General features: G+C 43.7%; 1 protein-coding gene across 1 annotated transcript in view; it reads left to right on the plus strand.

Annotated features, from left to right (window-relative positions):
- The first annotated feature begins 207 nt into the window (after nt 1-207).
- The window catches only part of LOC112240475 (neurogenic locus notch homolog protein 2), a 54,934-nt gene continuing 34,399 nt past the window's right edge, over nt 208-20,742 (plus strand). Inside the window, 2 exon segments of the mRNA XM_024408789.2 lie at nt 208-710; nt 12,683-12,764. Coding sequence (XP_024264557.2) covers nt 638-710; nt 12,683-12,764 — 155 coding nt within the window. The 5' untranslated portion in view covers nt 208-637.

Below are 20,742 nucleotides of genomic sequence, written 5' to 3' on the forward strand. Positions count from 1 at the left end.
AATACCAGTAAACCTGCCAATGAGGGCAACCTATAGTAGTACAATTAGGAAAGTGTGGGAGTTAAAAGGCTGAACGGAAAAGCGTCAACATCTAGGCCCATGTGGGGAGAGAAAAAAATCTATGAACGGGTTAAATTTCAGTCATACGAAGCTTTGAGAAGTAGAAAATATGTGAAAATTCCTCCGCCGCGGCGACAGAGAAAAATAAAAGTAGAAAAGTGGAATTCTAAAACAGTTCCACAAGTACAAACACAAAAATATCTCAGTAATCAATTTGTAATGCGATGTTGGTTTGGTGAGTGTCAAAGTGTACTTTCAAATGTGCCGACACTCATATATACTGCTCAGATAGATCCTCCTCTGTAACTTCTGCGGAGGAATAGATTTTACTCTGAGTGACTTCAGCGACGAGGTGAGGAGTGAAGAAACGGAATACAGTCCTTTATAGGAAAATAGAAACAAAAACGAAAATTTTAAAGTAAAAACAGACGGGGACGAAACAAGGGGAACGGGGCCTTTATTATTTTAACTCCGTAATAATATTGTTCTTGACGACACATTTAGAAGTTTAGTTCACCTAACCGGAGACAGAGCTCAGCCTCGCGCTGGCGAACTCTATGTGGATTTTACAGAAAATATGGGCCAATTACCCGTTTTCTCTTCGGGCAAAGTATTAGTCATCGTCGTCTGCTGTGTTCGACTTTCTTTGGGTAAGTTACTGAGAAGTGTTGCTTTTGATACATTTCTATGACCTAAATCGTATGCTCTCGCTAATTACTTAGCATCTGTGCTGGCATGGGGCGAAGCATCTGCACACGCTTCTGCATAATAACAGGGGCTGATTAGGCGACTTTTGGATCCAAAGTAACACATATCGACGTTAATACTTTGTCACGTGCCTCTTAAGCATCAGTTTAGTAACTTTGTAACAAATAAAGTAGTCAGTAGCAGTTCGCAACAAGGTGAAGAATGGGAAAAAGTTACAGCACAGCTGTACTGTTTTATTTGGCAGTTTATTCTTTAGAGTACATTGTATACGTCTATCTTAAATCTAGTGTAACCGACAGTACACACTATCAAGTAAGATTTGTGGATGGTGTTTAATTACAAATTATATTTAGTTGCCACAATTTAGTTATTGACACCTATGCTCGATGTCTCGCAGCGCTGCCCAGATGTTAGTTAACCAGCGCGCTCACCCAATATATTTAGGGTGAAAGGAATTCAAAATGGTTTTGTTGTGTTAGCTACAAATAAATATATATTTTGTAATTTGAGTTTGATGGAGTATTGATTTGACGTTTTTGTTATTTTTTTGTTCGTTTTGGGCGTGTTTTTAATGCTTATTGCTGATTGGCTACTTTTGGCTCATATTTTTTTATGACAACACAACTCATATTGATGATAATCACAATTATCATATTATGATAATTGATAATCACAATTATCATAACTCTAATACAGTACTTTTAATCGTTACACAATGAATAATTGGGCTAATAGCAATGATACCATACTGAAATTGTTACTATTACTATCTGCTCAGCACTATTATTGTTCCTTTGTGATAGTTCCCAAATTCAACAAAGTACTGCTACAGACTCAAAGTCATAGCACCGAAATGGTGGTTAATAATAAAACACATTAATTCCAGCCAGGTAAGGGACATTAACATAAAAGTGATTACATGAGCCATGTTTCTGCCTGGACCTCATGTATGCATGTGACAATCATTTCTCACCTTTGGGACAGAGGCCTGACACAAAAGAACACAAGAAAACGTAAAGCTGCTGCATGCAGGAGAAGAAGTGGGTGGAATGTTCCTGTTGGTGTTTCACATTCCTCCCTCTTTCTCTCTCTCTCTGACCCTCTCATGCTTTCTCTTTCTCTCTCTCTCTCTCTCTCTCTCTCTCTCTCTCTCTCTCTCTCACCCACTCACCCAGCCACTCTTACAGCATAGAAATCGGCTGTTGCCTCCCTATTGTGTCAAGCAGATGATGTCCCTTGAGGATGAAGCTTCTGACTTTTTTTGTGGCACATGACTTGGTGCTGCCTGCCTGCCTCCACTGCATGGGTCCATGGCTGCATGTATTTACTCAGTCCTGACAGCATGCCTGTGCAATGAAAAGCCCAGTGATTGTGCCTGTTACTGCATTGCTTGTTCTGCAGTCTGACCCATGCTGGAGCCTGGTGTGAAATGTGATTTATCTGTGACATGCTGCGCCCTCCACGTTGAACAGAAGCTTCTGTTTATTGACCTGCCTGCATTACTGAGCTGCTGAGCACTGGCTCTCCACAATGCCGGTGGAGGGCACAGTGGTCGGAGCATCAGTTCATCCCAGCTCCGTCTGACTCCAGACAATTTTAATATTTTTCTATGTTTGTTGATTCTTCTTCTTAACCCATTCTCCTCCCTAAGCTATATGTACATATTAGAAGAAAACATGTTTTTTTGCCTGTTTCTTTTGGTTCTTGTAGTAGTAAATTACCTCAAATTACAGCAGCAAAGAACAGCTGTGTGATAAGAACGGGATAGGAGTGTGCTCCAGATAGGTTTTTAGTTGAGTAGAGGGGAGGCGATCTGATGGAAAGGGGGCTTGGTGTGGTTAATGTGAGGTGCTGCTGTGAAGAGTGGGGGTGATTTACAGAGGGTTGTGACTGCACTATTGAGCAGGTTAGCAAATGAACAGAGAATTAAGATGTCCTACATTCCTGCCCCAGCAGAGCTCAATAATCCTGGAGCCATGAGGGCAGAGCGCTGGTGCACATGTCCACGGCGCTACACTACACCCCAGCACTGCAGTGTGAAGGCCACTCTGCCTGCAAAGGATGGCCCTCTGTATACACAGATTTAGATCAGGGGTGATAATTATTCTTCCTAATTGTAACAGAAAAGTTATCATCAGGACTTTACTGTTGCGATTGGAACGGGGCAATTTGTAACGTCACCTCCCTCGCTGTATATGACCTACTAGTCCAAGTACAAACCCAGCTTGATGTTGATGCTGCTGTTTTTGTGGGCCACAGACATAAGTAACCCTCGGGCGAAGTCGTTTAGCTTAGTTTCTGTGCATGCTAAGTCAACTAGGAGTAGTACTGTTGACCAATCACCGACGAAGGGGCGTAAGACTTCAGTTACCGAACTTCGACTTGCCTCAAGATGTTTTTTTGTGTGCACAAACTGCCTTTAAAAAAACTTCCAAAGACCAAAATTAATCAAAACATCACACAATTTTGTCATAATATATGCGCAAACTGTTTCAATTTGGAAGCATACGGTAAGCTTTAGCCCCAAATATATTAGCCTATGATATTAATGCACATAAAGACCAGGGAAGTTTCTATACTTATTTATTTTTTTACGTAAGGTTCTGCAACCCAATATTTATTTATTTAACTTCTTTTTTGTACTTTTAACCTTTTCTCTCCCCAATTTTGTCCAATTTGAAGTTACATTCTTGTCCCATCGCTGAAACTCCCGTAAGGACTCGGGAGGCGAAGGTCAAGAGCCATGTGTCGCACTGCTTCTTGACACACTGCTCGCTTAACCCAGAAGCCAGCTGCAGCAATGTGTTGGAGGAAACACCATACAACTGGCAACCGAAGTCAGCTTGCAGGTTGCCGGGCCCGCCACAAGGAATTGCTAGAGCGTGATGGGACAAGGACATCCCGGCCGGCCAAACCCTCCTTAACCCGGACGACGCTGGGCTAATTGTGCGCCGCCTTATGGGTCTCCCGGTCACGGCCAGCTGTGACACAGCCTGGGATCGAACCTGGGTCTGTAGTGATGCCTCAAGCACTGCAATGCAGTATCTTTGACGGCTGTGCCACTCAGGAGACCCCTGCAACACTTTTTAACAATAAAATATAACAACAATAGCTTAATTGTCAACCCAACATGCATGACAATCACTGGATTGGTTGCACATGAGAATATTTAGAATCACAACATGAAAAGATGAAACGACCTATTTCTTGAATACCATCTCAGTAGACTATTTGTGCTTTTTAACAAATCACTGCGAATTATGTTATAAGATGATACTCATTTGTTCTATTGTGTGACGCTGTGGAAAAAAATTGGTGCAACCAAATCATGGGCTGGTGCCACGTACTGAAAAACTTAGTGCCATCAGGGGAAAATGTTAGTCTGGAGCCCTGCCATGGCAACTGTTTGCTTGTCGTCTGTTAGATATGGCTGCACTGTCGGAACTAGAAGAACATGCGTTTCGCTACACTCACAATAACATCTGCTAACCATGTGTATGTGACCAATAAAATTTGATTTGTTTTGCCAATGGATATGGGCTATAGCAATTCCAGGAAACTGGGTTACTTCCTCAGTTGGTGCGAACAACTTCCTGTCCTCTCCAATATGGGACTAGAGCCTGTGCTTGGGGACACCCATTCTTGTGCACTCTTTGTCAGTCCGTCACTCATTCCCTCTCCCCAATCAGACTCAACTAACAGAGCCTCCCCTACCCAGGGTTTTGTAGTGGTTTCAGTGACAAAGCAGTGGTGCGTGTTGAGGGAGGAACCAACGTGTGCCAGCCAGCTGCACAGCCAAATGCCAAGGCCCATGACCCTTCGTTTGTATGTCCTTGATCTGTTCTTAAAATGGATAGAGAACAACATACAGTGCACAGAGACAAAACAAGAGAGAGGGAAAGAGAGCGAGCGAGCGAGAGATTCACTTCCATTTCTACAAATGTGGGGATTCCATTGTCTAGCCCACACAGTCTTGTCTGACCGCAGTCACACATGCTCCTGCTCACGCCACTACATGTGTGTGTCTGGCCTACTAGCCTGGCCTGAAGGACGCTGAGTATGTTTTAGTCATCTCATCTGTGTGTTAAATACCACCCCCCTTCCTCTTCAACCATCCCCAATTTCCCTGTTTTCCTTAGCCGCTGGGTTCTTATCATGTCTACAATCCCAAGAAAATTCCCCTAAACCAGCTTTCACTGATAGAATAGGAGAGCCTCCATTAGGGAGAAGAAAGAATGTCAGTTGTAGTTACAATAGGCTGGTAAAAGTTATTTGTCAGCGGGGTCTGTGACATGTGGTGGTATTGTTTGTTTGCTTGTTGGGTCTGTGTGAGAGCGGTGGGGCTGAGCTGCGATGGGGGGATCCTCTCCTCCCTCCCTCCCCACCCTCTCCCAGAGCCTGGGCTGGTGGCCTGCTTCAGAATGGAAATTGAGTAATTAGTGTTAGCCTGTCCCAAATCCTGTGAGATCATTACGCCTGGTGTTGTGACGGCGTGCGTGTATGTGGACTGGAGCTCGTCAAACCAGTCAGGGGAAAGAGATTTCTCCTCTGCTTACTCGCTCACTCTCTCCTTCTCACCCTTTCTCTCCCTGTTGCTCTTTTTAGCACTCCTCCTTATACTATTTGGATATCCTTATACTCAGTTGCTCATTGTCTACTGTCTTTATTTGTCCCTATATCTTTTGCTTCCTGCTTTCTGTCTATTTCTCTCCTTCGTGTCTAAAAAGTTAAATTGTGTCTGGCTGGAGCATTTTTTTTCTGAAGTATTTCCTATTTAATGAGCCAATGTCAGTAGAGAGAGAGTGAAACCCCAGATGCGAACTTCACTGTTCAATCATGTGCATATTTTTGGCACCTCTTTTTAACCACAGTGACCACCAATGAGACGGCATAGGAAAAGTATGTCTGCTTCTAGAGCTTCCAAATACATTTTAGGCCTAAGTACTGTATATATTTTCTTGACATGCATTTTCATGCAAATATCTCATTAATAATCAATGCATAGCCTATTTATGCCTATAGGCTAAGCTATGTGCATTAACCGCATATCACAAGTTAGCCTTGAATGATCAGTCATATGGAGATGAAAGTGAAGGATCCAGACAGGGAGTGACCTCCGTATGATCTGTGATGTCTTACTGTCTCGTAGCATGAGTAATGGGGGGTATTATGTTCGTGGTCAGTCATCATGCAAAGTCACACATGATATCACAGCCTAGCTGTATGCAGCACAGCAGTATATATGGTGTGATATGTCAGCTGATATTTACTGGCCTTATGAGATGTGTGTCTTGCCTCAGGTCTTCCAGGCTCATTCTGTTGCTCTAAATTGTAGTGTGGTTGTGTTTAATACCATTGTTCCTAAATTTGATTTGAACCAATATCCGCTATGATTGACTGAGTTTATATCTGTGATTCTTGGACCTTGGAGTCTGATTCCAACCAGCACTCGGTTGTTGAAATGACTAGGCTTGTCCTTTACAGTCGAAGTTGCTCCAGATGTGTGAGTGTTCATGTACTTCTTCTTTTCAGAGTGGTGCATACAATATGCGACGGTCTTGTCACAGGAAGTAGTGTTAATGCTGAGCACACTTCCTGTGCATTGATGATGTGGCTGTCATGTGAGGATTGGAGTTGCTGTGAAGTCATTTGACCTGCCCTTTCTTCCAGGAAAGAGCGCTGTGTTTTGGGTTTCCCAAACTCGGTGCTGGGGCCCCCCCTGGTTGATTATGACAGTGAACCCCAGGCTAAGATTCAGACTAAGTTAAATCAAACATCAATGGAAAAAAGAGAACATTTATTTTCTTCTTAAAACAGGCTGGATTGAATGGGCCTTAGTTTGCCCCACCGCCCCCACACACACACCATTCTAGGAGCTAATGATTTTCACAAACACATGTTATTTTCCTTCCTGTTATCCATATATATATTGGAAGCCCATTGGAAGTTTCTTACCGTAATGCTAACAAAATGTGCAACAAAATGTAATAGCGAAATCACAAAGTCAACTAACGAACTAATTGCAAAGCCGTGCAAATCCAGCTATAAAGTTGTACAAGCATAGCTAGTAGCTACCGAATGTCATTTCTAGTGAGGGTGGACATTTTACAAGTGAAAGTGAATGAGAAATTGTACAAATGAACAAGTTGTGATGCATGCTTTTCTGAAGGAATAGCAGCATGTGTACATGGAACAGAGGGGAGAAGAACGGAGGAGGGGGAGATAACGCTAGTAGGAATCACAAGAAAAAAATTGGAGCTTTCCAGGCAACTCATCCAGAGCTCTTTGACTTCTGGCAGAAAGCCATTGCAAACATTTAGTAGTGATTTAAAAAAATATATATATATATTTCACCTTTATTTAACCAGGTAGGCTAGTTGAGAACAAGTTCTAATTTACAACTGCGACCTGGCTAAGATAAAGCATAGCAGTGTGAACAGATAAGAGTTACACATGAAGTAAACAAGTCAATAACACAGTAGACTCTTTTTTTCTATCTACATTGTGTGCAAAAGGCATGAGGAGGTAGGCGAATAATTACAATTTAGCAGATCAAATCAAAATCAAATCAAATTGATTTATATAGCCCTTCGTACATCAGCTGATATCTCAAAGTGCTGTACAGAAACCCAGCCTAAAACCCCAAACAGCAAGCAATGCAGGTGTAGAAGCACGGTGGCTAGGAAAAACTCCCTAGAAAGGCCAAAACCTAGGAAGAAACCTAGAGAGGAACCAGGCTATGTGGGGTGGCCAGTCCTCTTCTGGCTGTGCCGGGTGGAGATTATAACAGAACATGGCCAAGATGTTCAAATGTTCATGAATGACCAGCATGGTCGTATAATAATAAGGCAGAACAGTTGAAACTGGAGCAGCAGCACGGCCAGGTGGGCTGGGGACAGCAAGGAGTCATCATGTCAGGTAGTCCTAGGGCATGGTCCTAGGGCTCAGGTCCTCCGAGAGAGAGAGAGAGAGAGAGAGAGAGAGAATTAGAGAACGCACACTTAGATTCACACAGGACACCGAATAGGACAGGAGAGGTACTCCAGATATAACAAACTGACCCTAGCCCCCGACACATTAACTACTGCAGCATAAATACTGGAGGCTGAGACAGGAGGGGTCAGGAGACACTGTGGCCCCATCCGAGGACACCCCCAGACAGGGCCAAACAGGAAGGATATAACCCCACCCACTTTGCCAAAGCACAGCCCCCACACCACTAGAGGGATATCTTCAACCACCAACTTACCATCCTGAGACAAGGCTGAGTATAGCCCACAAAGATCTCCGCCATGGCACAACCCAGGGGGGGGGCGCCAACCCAGGCAGGATGGCCACATCAGTGAATCAACCCACTCAGGTGACGCACCCCTTCCAGGGACGGCATAAGAGAGCCCCAGTAAGCCAGTGACTCAGCCCCTGTAATAGATTAACACTGGAGTGATAAATGATCAGATGGTCATGTGCAGGTAGAGGTACTGGTGTGCAAAAGATCAGAAAAGTAAATAAATAAAAACAGTATGGGGATGAGGTAGGTGAATTGGGTGGGCTATTTACCGATGGGGATGAGGTAGGTGAGTTTGGTGGGCTATTTACCGATGGACTATGTACAGCTGCAGCGATCGGTTAGCTGCTCAGATAGCAGATGTTTAAAGTTGGTGAGGGAGATAAAAGTCTTCAACTTCAGTGATTTTTGCAATTCGTTCCAGTCACAGGCAGCAGAGAACTGGAAGGAAAGGCGGCCAAATGAGGTGTTGGCTTTAGGGATGATCAGTGAGATACACCTGCTGGAGCGCGTGCTACGGGTGGGTGTTGCCATCGTGACCAATGAACTGAGATAAGGCGGAGCTTTACCTAGCATGGACTTGTAGATGACCTGGAGCCAGTGGGTCTGGCAACAAATATGTAGCGAGGGCCAGCCGACTAGAGCATACAGGTCGCAGTGGTGGGTGGTATAAGGTGCTTTATTAACAAAACGGATGGCACTGTGATAAACTGCATCCAGTTTGCTGAGTAGAGTATTGGAAGCTATTTTGTAGATGACATCGCCGAAGTCGAGGATCGGTAGGATAGTCAGATTTACTAGGGTAAGTTTGGCAGCGTGAGTGAAGGAGGCTTTGTTTCGAAATAGAAAGCCGATTCTAGATTTGATTTTAGATTGGAGATGTTTGATATGAGTCTGGAAGGAGAGTTTACAGTCTAGCCAGACACCTAGGTACTTATAGATGTCCACATATTCTAGGTCGGAACCATCCAGGGTGGTGATGCTAGTCGGTCGTGCGGGTGCAGGCAGCGAACGGTTGAAAAGCATGCATTTGGTTTTTACTGGCGTTTTAAGAGCAGTTGGAGGCAGCGGAAGGAGTGTTGTATGGCATTGAAGCTCGTTTGGAGGTTAGATAGCACAGTGTCCAAGGAAGGGCCAGAAGTATACAGAATGCTGTCGTCTGCGTAGAGGTGGATCAGGGAATCGCCCGCAGCAAGACCAACATCATTGATATATACAGAGAAAAGAGTCGGCCCAAGAATTGAACCCTGTGGCACCCCCATAGAGACTGCCAGAGGACCGGACAACATGCCCTCCGATTTGACACACTGAACTCTGTCTGCAAAATAGTTGGTGAACCAGGCAAGGCAGTCATTAGAAAAACCGAGGCTACTGAGTCTGCCGATAAGAATATGATGATTGACAGAGAAAAAAAGCCTTGGCCAGGTCGATGAAGACGGCTGCACAGTACTGTCTTTTATCGATGGCGGTTATGATATCGTTTAGTACCTTGAGCGTGGCTGAGGTGCACCCGTGACCGGCTCGGAAACCAGATTGCACAGGGGAGAAGGTATGGTGGGATTTGAGATGGTCAGTGATCTGTTTGTTGACTAGGCTTTCGAAGACCTTAGATAGGCAGGGCAGGATGGATATAGGTCTGTAGCAGTTTGGGTTCAGGGTGTCTCCCCCTTTGAAGAGCGGGATGACCGCGGCAGCTTTCCAATCCTTGGGGATCTCAGACGATACGAAAGAGAGGTTGAACAGGCTGGTAATAGGGGTTGCGACAATGGCGGCGGATAGTTTCTGAAATAGAGGGTCCAGATTGTCAAGCCCAGCTGATTTGTATGGGTCCAGGTTTTGCAGCTCTTTCAGAACATCTACTATCTGGATTTGGGTAAAGGGGAAGCTGGGGAGGTAGCTGCGGGGGGGGCTGTTTGCTGAGGCTCCTGTTAGAGCTACAGAAAAAAGCTGAAAAAGCTGGCCTTTGCTTTCCTGACTGACTGCGTGTATTGGTTCCTGACTTCCCTGAACAGTTGCATATCGCGGGGACTATTTGATGCTATTGCAGTCCGCCACAGGATGTTTCTGTGCTGGTCGAGGGCAGTCAGGTCTGGAGTGAACCAAGGGCTATATCTGTTCTTAGTTCTGCATTTTTTTGAACGGAGCATGCTTATCTAAGATGGTGAGGAAGTTACTTTTAAAGAATGACCAGGCATCCTCAACTGACGGGATGAGGTCAATATCCTTCCAGGATACCCGGGCCAGGTCGATTAGAAAGGCCTGCTCGCAGAAGTGTTTTAGGGAGCGATTGACAGTGATGAGGGGTGGTCGTTTGACCGCGGACCCGTAGCGGATACAGGCAATGAGTCAGTGTTCGCTGAGATCCTGATTGAAGACAGCGGAGGTCAATTTGGAGGGCCAGTTGGTCAGGATAATGTCTATGAGGGTGACCATATTTACAGATTTAGGGTTTTACCTGGTACGTTCATTGATGATTTGTGTGCGATTGAGGGCATCTAGCTTAGATTGTACGACTGCCGGGGTGTTAAGCATATCCCAGTTTAGGTCACCTAACAGAACAAACTCTGAAGCCAGATTGGGGGCGATCAATTCACAAATGGTGTCCAGGGCACAGCTGGGAGCTGAGGGGGGTCGGTAGCAGGCGGCAACAGTGAGAGACTTTTTTCAGGAAAGATTCACTTTTAAAATTAGAAGTTCGAACTGTTTGGGTATGGACCTGGAAGGTATGACATTACTTTGCAGGCTATCTCTGCAGTAGACTGCAACTCCTCCCCCTTTGGCAATTCTATCTTGACGGAAAATGTTATAGTTGGGTATGGAAGTCTCATAATTTTTGGTGGCCTTCCTAAGCCAGGATTCAGACACGGCAAGGACATCAGGGTTGGCAGAGTGTGCTAAAGCAGTGAGTAAAACCAACTTAGGGAGGAGGCTTCTGATGTTGACATGCATGAAACCAAGGCTTTTTCGATCACAGAAGTCAACAAATGAAGGTGCCTGGGGACATGCAGGGCCTGGGTTTACCTCCAAATCACCCGTGGAACAGAGGAGGAGTAGGATGAGGGTGCGGCTAAAGACTATGAAAACTGGTTGCCTAGAGCGTTGGTGACAAAGAATAAAAGGTGGTAGAATATGGTAGAATATATTCAGGGCATAATGCGCAGACAGGGGTATGGTGGGGTGCGGGTACAGCGGAGGTAAGCCCAGGCACTGGGTGATGATAAGAGAGGTTGTATCTCTGGACATGCTGGTTATAATGGGTGAGGTCACCGCATGTGTGGGAGGTGGGACAAAGGAGGTTTCAGAGGTATGAAGAGTGGAACTAGGGGCTCCATTGTAAACTAAAACAATGATGACTAACCTGAACAACAATATACAAGGCATATTGACATTTGAGACATACAGCCAGGCATAAAGTAATCGCAGGTGTTGATTGGGAGAGCTAGCTAAAACAACAGGTGAGACAACAACAGCTAATCAGCTAACACAACAACAGCAGGTAAAATGGCGATGACTAGGCAGAGTGGGTCAGATTAACTACACACAGAGCCTGAGTTCGCGGCTGGGGCCGACAGATTAAATAAACAGAATGGAGTACCGTGATTAATGGACAGTCCAGCAGGCATCAGCTATGTAGCCAAGTGATCATAGTGTCCAGGGGGCAGCAGTAGATGGAACAGGGAAGCCGCCACTACGCTATCACGCGGGCGACACGGCATTTAAAGTTAGTAGCCCGGGGCTAGTAGGAGCGTCTGCTCCGACGGAGGCCGGTTGAAGGCACAGCGGATGGAGTATTCATCGGCAGGCCAGTCGTGGTGGTGCGGTGGGGCACCTTGTCGACAGAGAATCCAAGCCAGATGGCGAAAGAGGTATTGTAGAATTTAGTTTGCTAGCCGGAAGATGCGCCTGGCTCACTGGCGTTAGCCACTATAGCCAATCGGTAGCAGCGGTGATCCGGTGCCAAGGTCCAGAGTTTACAACAAGGATCCGGTGGAGTATGTGACGGGTGAAATGAAGTACGCAATCTGCTTTATCTCCTAACGTTCTGCACAAATTACTGCAGGTATTCATTAATAAAGTAGATACAAAAACTTTAAATAAATAGTTTTGACGTATTAATAAAAACATCCCTGTGGCTTTTTTTATACAATATACCGCCCAAGCCTAACTACCACCTGGTATGCATCAGGAGCACTTGAGTGCCGTCTCTGGTTGCATCCTCCCCACACAATAGAAGAAGTGTTTATTTTTTTAATCGTATTTTTCTTAACCTTTATTTTGACAGGGAAGTCACGCTGAGCCTGAGTGTCTGACTAGCAGCCCCCTCCCCCGGGTGCACGTATATATTGTTTTTTGCCCTAGTACTACACAGCTGATTTGGTTTGGTTGGTTTGAATCAGCTGCGTAGTGCTAGGGCAAAGACCAAGAGGTGCAACCGGGGGGGACACTCAGACACTCAGGCTCAGAGTTTGGATGGCATAAGACTGAAATATATTAGGATTTTTTTTAAATGCATGTTCTCAAGAGGATTCTGAATAAACAGATTGATCAAGGCCTATTGGAAATAATCACTAAAGTTATTCATCAGGTTGTGTGTTCTTGACTGATGTGTTGTATTCCTGTCTGTTGCAGCTCTCCAGTGTCTGGATGCTGTTAAGCCGTGTGTCAACAATGCTACATGTGCCACCTTCACCAACGGGACAGGATACTGCAGGTAAGACCGGCTTGGCCGAGGAGAAACCCCTCAGGTGGTTGTTGGGTCCAGTGCCAACCAAAGGATCACTGAGTAATAACAATACTGGCAGCCCCACCAAAGAATACTTCCACCTCCAAGCTGTTTTTTTGTAGAGATTTCGGGGGATCTCCCAAGTCGTACATTTTCAAAGGGGTCTTGTGTTGCCAAATTAATAAAGACTCTTCCACTGTATTCAATGGCAATGGTTCACTGTCTAAATCCAGATTGGGTATAGCTTTTTAATGTTCTGTAAAGGTCTGCAGTTATTTCGGTTTGTCGTGATATATGCCTAGTGCTTTTGACAATGCTTGTAATTATACATTTACTTAGCATAGAAAGAACGGACACTCCCAATCTATACACCAATTATAGAAACACACAGCTGGGTCATGAACCTATCACGTTGCATGTAATGGGGTGTGAGTCACGCTCTGTTTCTGTTCCCAGACCTGTGGAATCTGAAAAGTTTGCTGCTTACGAAATAAATAGAAAACATCTAGGCTATAGTCAATGTTTTCAATTCAACTATAAAGCAAATATGTTCCCCTACAGGTGTATGGGGTCCATTATTAGGGCCCTATAAAGTCTGCTTTATTTTTTCCCAAATTCCATTTTTGTTTTTCCAGGTTTCATTTTTTGAGGGGGGGGTTTCGCTCTCAAAATCGCACCCTTTGGATGTTTTAAGTGCTTAAACCCCAACAGGACCACTTTTGGGGTCTGGGAAAAATCTAATAAATGTAGATGCTCTTTAATTCAACTGAGCACCAGCAAGAGACTTGTTTGGTTAGCTGTGTTTCTGTACCACACATGTAATTGCAGAGTTTGCTAAATAAATCGCCACTGGATAATCACATTTTATTGGCTACATGGACCGAATACAGCAGTTGTAGACTTTACCGTGAAATGCTTACTTACCAGCTCATCCACAACAACACAGAGTTAAAAAGTAAGACAAATATTTGCTAAATAAAATCATAGTAACAGAATAAATAATCAATGCACGGGCATTCCTGTGCGTTGCCTCTTCAGAAAGTTGAAGGAAATACGAATCACTGAATCATTTTTGAATGTCTTGGGCAAATGTAATACATGTTGTAGTAAGTTGAATACAGTATTTGATTTCATACTAAGTTCAATACATTTTTGAATGTTTTTGAATTCAGTTTTAATGTCTAGATTCCGTGATTCCGTCTGCGTTCTCTGCTTTATGTATTTTATAGGATCCTACATTGTGTGTGCCTCTGGTGTAGAACAAGACACTGACCTAAGCTAGGCCTAGCTTTCACAGTCAGTGGTTGTAATGAGAGCGAGTAGGAGGACAAGTGAGCCCAAGACAAAGAACACTGAACAGACCGCTTGAGTCACACACTGGTTTTAACGGTGACTTGTGTAACTGGCTGACTGCCCCAGAAGGAAGTTTCAACATTTGAGTTTGTCCCTCTTCTCTATTATCTATTTGAATTAATTTAGTCCTTTGTCCCATATCGGGCAGAGGGTTACTCCTCCTGAAGAGAGGAGTCTTTCAGTCCAAGGCCAGTCGGGTGACAGAGGAGGGCAACTGTTAGACTGATTAACCAGTCAGACGGCACACACAGTCCCAGCTCTCTCTCTCCTGCCCGCCCGCTGGCTGACCTTAAAAGAGTCATTGTGTGAAAATCCCATTGTGTTTATTAGACTTCCAACATATTAAGGCAAGCAGTGAAAAAACAGTGCCTGGTCCATCCCTCTCAAGACAAGTGCAATTATGGACTGTGCAGCAGCCCAGGGGTCAGAGTTAATTGTAAAGACTACTGTTGTGTTGATATGCTGTCTTTAGGACAAGGCTGAACACTGCCGGGGGACAAGGGAGGCAGGCTGAAATGTGCTCCAAAACAGATTGATGGCTGCCTGTTGGCTTTTGTGCAAAGGGAACAGAAGGATACAGAGAAGGAATTAGGGGAACATTCAGCTGATGCTTAGTAATGCTTTTTTTGTGGAGGTGACACCCAAGCACTAATTTCTGTCTGTCCTTTTGCTTACTGGGAACCTAATGAGAGAATTATGAGTCTGGGAGGGAGAGGCTGGCTGGCAGAGCAGGGTGTGTTTAAGCTGTTGAACCGGTGGGACTACAAGCCTTCAGCCAGGGTGTGAGAAAGAGGCGTGTGTCACCACTGTGTGTTTGTGTGTCACTGTCTGTTGAGCCTGGGCTTTCGTTAGTGCCCAAGTGTACTGGTAAGTCACAGCAAAGTGTGTTGATCTTTATTTATTATTTGACATATTTGACGTGATAAACCCACAGAGGGCCAGGGAGACGCGTGTGATAATCTGAAGGACACAAAAGGGCCACTTGATGTCTTGAGAGAAATTACATCAAATCCTTGAGTTATCAAATTTCTGGTAGTTTACTGGTAAACTTAAAAGGTTTCCAATAAAACATTTATCTATCTATCTCTCTCTTGCTCTCTCACTCTCTCGCTCAGGATAGATTTAGAGTTGGGCCTAGTACCTCATCACAGCAACCCTAGGGCAAGAGTAATGACATCCAAACCTTTTTTTTTCCTGAACAAGATCCTTTTGTCTACTGTAGTGCCATGGTGCAAACTGATTGATTTTCTCTCTCTTGACTGAACAGAGAAGGGGAGAGAGAGTTTGGTGTGTAGTAGTTGGTTTGATCTGACAGATAGAATTTAGCTTGGGGCAGAGAGAGGAAAAAAGCGGGAGTAAAGAAAGGAGGATGCCTCTTTAGCAGTAATTTGAGGAGAGTATCTCAGAGCTGACTTGTCACTGAGAGGTGTGGGAGGGGAGGAGAAAGGAGAGGGACAGAAATGACCTGTAACTGCCCCTTCCGCATCACTCTATCAATCATCCCTCATTCCGCCGAGCTAAATGCCTCTGGACACATCTCACCTGGTGTCTTAATCCTTCACTCTCTCTCTTTCTCTCTCTCCCTCAATTTATCCCCCTTTTCATTATTTCCACCATCTCTTTCTCTTCATTTAACCCCTCCACCCTACTTTTAGCCTCTCAGACCCTCAAATCCTCTGTTACCCCTTGCCTTTGCCCCACTGACTTAACCTCACCCCCTTTCTACTCCTGTCTATATGTCAGTTCTCTTTCATCATGAGCTTGCCCTACAGAGAGCCATGATGTGATTTCCTATCCCCATTGAGCCTCCCATAGCCTCAGGTGAAACAGGAGAGAACCAGAAACTCCAGCACAAGGGAGGAGGGAAAGCTGAGTGGAGAAGCACTGCGTTAGCTTAATCTCTCCCTCACTCCTTTCACTGCAACCTCAGAGCACTGCATTAGCTTAATCTCTCCCTCACTCCTTTCACTGTAACCACTCCGTCTCCTCTACTCCAGCAGACCAGCACACACAACCACAGTAGCTCATAACACACACTGAGTGGCCAGGCAAACCTGAGTTAACAAAACCCAGTGATTTTGAAGAAACAAACCCAGGGTGTTGATTTTCCACCCAGTCCACTTGCCCACCACAGCTCAATAAGATGTACTGACAGAATGAAACCACACAGATAAGAGACTAAAGACAGGCCCAGGGGCACCTTGAGACAAGATAGTGGCTGGCCTGGCCCTGGGACAGTGGGGCAGGGAAAGAGCTGAAGTGTGGCTGGAACAGAGGGCTAAGAAAGGGGTCTGCCGGTGGGGGTGTTAGTGGATGTTAGAGTGGGGTATGACTAGGCCTGTGTTTATGGTCTATGGCAGGGGTCTTGACGGGGTGGAGACGAGACCATTCATCATTGTCAACTCACTAGATAGGGTCAACATGGCCTGCTGGCCAAGAGGGACTGTCCCTTTTTGTGTGTTTCACCCCTACACCCACTCAATCTGAAAGGGAGGAAGCCCTACAGAATAGTGGGGAATGTAACAACCAGATTCTAAACCCACAAGACACTGCAGTGACGAGCTGTGGTGATAATGACAACAAAGTAGGCTAACCCTGTGAAGTTCAAATGCCCAGTGGTTACATGCCAACATCTTTCATTGAAGTCCTCAGGCCTCCTAGAGATTCATAACTAAATGACACCACACAACAGAGGAAAGCAGATGGAGCATACAGAATCAAAATGGATTCCTTATTCCGTCTGTCAGATCTGGATTACTTTGGAGTGTTTTTAAAAAATATAGTGTGCTATTTTACCACAGCCCAAAGTCAGTCTCCACTCTCCGACAGTCTTTTTCTACCCTCTCCTGCCTTTCATTCCTTCTCCCTCATCTCTCTACAAGCCACACATTTTCTCTTCATTTCTTGCTGTTCGCAACTTCGCACCCCCCACCCCCCCAAATCGCTTGTTTTTGCAGCCTTTCTTCTCTTTATGAAAGTGTTTGCTTCCAAAAATACTACTAACATGAGTAAAGAGCATAGAAGGTATTGAGCAAAAAGGAATGAGAGAAATTGCTTTATTGTAAAGAAACCAAGGAAGACTTTTCCTATTATACTGTGTCATATAGCCTAGATCTCATAAGACACACATCTCAAAATCTTCTCAACCTACAACATTATTTTTGGTTTTGAATTGAAACTTTATACTGTAGAATATAGAGCACTATATTACATACTTGCACCAGAGAGACCACCTCCAGTCCAACCAGCCAAAGTGAATGTGGCAAGTGTGAAATGTGAGCAGGAGCACCTTGTTTATGCAGCCTGGTCTATGTGTGATGGCCGGAGGGAGAGGAGGAGATAGGGCTGTCCTTGACTAAAAACAATCTTGGTCAAAATTTTAAACGTTTATTTTTCCATATATAGACACACCCTATGTGTTTTAATAAAATCAATTATATGCATTGAGCTTGTCTGATGCTTTAAGCGTACTGGTTGATGAAATAAGACATGCCTCAAAAGGGTGCCAGAGATCTAGATAACCAGAAGAAAAAAAACCTGGCCCAACTATTCTCCTCCCGCTCCTGTTGGCTTTCAGATTCTGCCATCACTCTCCTGAAATTGCTGGTTGTCGGCTACTCATGGAGTCGGCAACCTTTCTCATGTGGAATGACAATTTATCCTACCATTTCTACCGATCTGCGTGCCAGTTATGGTTTTCATATGCACATTTTCGTGAAACAGTTTCATTTAATTTATAACTTCTTCATATCTAAATATCATTGGCATGTAGTTAATCAAAATTCTATCCAAATTAAAATTATACAAACCTAAAAAGTTACTTCCATTGCCATTTCCAACAATGTAAAAATAGCCTTCATAAAGCCAACAAATAAAAACATTGCAACCTGCAGGAAGAAAATATCCTGATTTAAAAATAGAAAAAATCCTATAAATCACATTGATACAACTTGAAACATTGTATCAACTATTTAACTTCTTGATGCACCCATCCCGTTAGCGGGATCATTTTCGTCAACATCCGCTGAATTGCAGAGCGCCAAATTCAAATTAAATTACAAAAAATATTAAATTTTCATGAAATCACAAATGCAATATAGCAAAACACAGCTTATCTTGTTGTTAATCCACCTGGCGTGTCAGATTTCAATAAAGCTTTTCGGCAAAAGCATACCAAGCGTTTATGTAAGGACATCTCTCTCAGCAGACAAAATATTACAAACCGCTAGCAGCCAAGTAGATAGGTCATGAAAGTCAGAAAAGCAATAAATTAAATCGCTTACCTTTGATCTTCAGATGTTTGTACTCACGAGACTCCTAGTTACACAATACATTTTCATTTTGTTCCATAAAGATTTATTTAATATCCAAAATACCTCCATTTGATTTAGCGCGTTATGTTCAGAAATCCCCAGCTCGAGCGGTCACGACATCGCAGACAAATTCCAAATAGTATCCATAAAGTTCATAGAAACATGTCAAACGTTTTTTATAATCAATCCTCAGGTTGTTTATAAAATATATAATCGATAATATTTCAACCGGGACTGTAGCTTCTTCAATAGGAGAGAGAAATGTCTGCTCCAAGCTGTTGCGCATGCAAAACGCTGCTGGCACTATGTCTAAATGCCTGAAACTATGTCTAAAGACTGTTCACACCATGGGGAAGCCATAGGAAAATGAATCTGGTTGATATCCCTTTAAATGGAGCGAAGGCAGGCAATGGAACAGAGAGCTTTCAGGAAAAACAGCACTTCCGGGTTGGCTTTTCCTCAGGTTTTCACCTGCAATATCAGTTCTGTTAAAGGGTCAACCTAGTTAGTTTCTAGTAATCTCTCCTCCTTCAGTCATCTTCTGGCGGTTGGCAACCAACTTTAAGGTGCATTACCACCACTAACTGGACTGGAGTGTGGACCTCAGTACAGTTTTCTATCACCCATGTGGGTATATGTTCCTAAAAACCAATGAAGAGATGGGAGTGTGGACTTGTAGCACAACAAGTGTAAACATTTATTTATTTTAGGACCAGGGTATGCAGTCGCGCGTGAGCAGTTTGGATGAAATGCTTGAATAACATGTACACTACCGGTCAAAAGTTCTAGAACACCTACTCATTCAATGGTTTTTATTTATTTTTTTACTCATTTCTACATTGAGGACATCAAAACTGGGAAATAACACCTGGAATCATGTAGTAACCAAAAAGTGTTAAACAAATCCAAATGTATTTTATATTTGAGATTCTTCAAATAGCCACCCATTGCCTTGATGACAGCTTTGCACACTATTGGCATTCTCTCAACCAGCTTCACCTGGAATGCTTTTCCAACAGTCTTGAAGGAGTTCTCACATATGCTGAGCACTTGTTGGCTGCTTTTCCTTCACTCTGCGGTCCAACTCATCCCAAACCATCTCAATTTGGTTGATGTCGGGGGATTGTGGAGGCCAGGTCATCTGATGCAGCACACCATCATTCTCCTTCTTGGTAAAATAGCCCTTACACAGCCTGGAGGTATGTTGGGTAATTGTCCTGTTGAATAACAAATTATAATCTCACGGCATCCCATCTGGTTTGGGTATAGTATCACTGCAGAATGCTGTGGTAGCCATGCTGGTTAAGTGTGCCTTGAATTCTGAAGTATTTATTTGGGCTGCAATTTGGGCTGCAATTTCTGAGTCTGGTAACTTATCCTCTGCAGCAGAGAACTCTGGGTCTTCCATTCCTGTGGCGGTCCTCATGAGATCCAGGTTCATCATAGTGCTTGATGTTTTTTGCAACTGCACTTGAAGAAACTTTAAAAGTTTGTGAAACTTTATGGATTGACTGACCTTCATGTCTTAAAGTAATGATGGACTGCCATTTCTCTCTGCTTATTTGAGCTGTTTTTGCCATAATATGGACTTGGTCTTTTACCAAATTGGGCTATCTTCTGTATACCACCCCTACCTTGTCACAACACAACTGATTAGCTCAAAAGCATTAAGAAGGAAATAAATTCCGCAAATTAACTTTTAAGAAGGCACACCTGTTAATTTAAATGCATTCCAGGTGACTACCTCATGAAACTGGTTGACATAATGCCAAGAGTTTGCAAAGTTGTCGTCAATTTTGGCTACTTTGAATAATCTCAAATATAACATATTTAGATTTTTTGAACACTTTATTTGGTTACTATATGATTCCATGTGTTATGTCATAGTTTTGATGTCTTCACTATTATTCTACAATGTAAAAAATAAAGGAAAACCCTTGAATGAGTAGGCGTTCTAAAACTTTTGACCGGTAGTGTATGTCTACATTTATTTTACGTAATGGGAGCGGTGTGGTCAGCATGTTACTCAAGATTGACAGTAGCGCTCCAAACAAAAGACGATGAATAAATTGACAACTCTTAAAAGGAATGAAATAAGTGTAGCCTAGGTTGTGCGCTCTGCAAACATGTCCACTCCTACAATGACAATAATAAGACTGTAACAATAATATATTGAATGCAATTTACAGAAAGTACCGTAACCAAACAAACATTGTAAATGTGTGAATCAGACAGGTGTCTCGTGTGCCATAATTTTTTTGTTGTTGATATATTTGCCACTGCTCAACTAAAAAAATCTC

This window comes from Oncorhynchus tshawytscha, linkage group LG01 (genome assembly GCF_018296145.1).
Source record: "Oncorhynchus tshawytscha isolate Ot180627B linkage group LG01, Otsh_v2.0, whole genome shotgun sequence".
In the NCBI taxonomy this organism is placed as follows: Eukaryota; Metazoa; Chordata; class Actinopteri; order Salmoniformes; family Salmonidae; genus Oncorhynchus; species Oncorhynchus tshawytscha.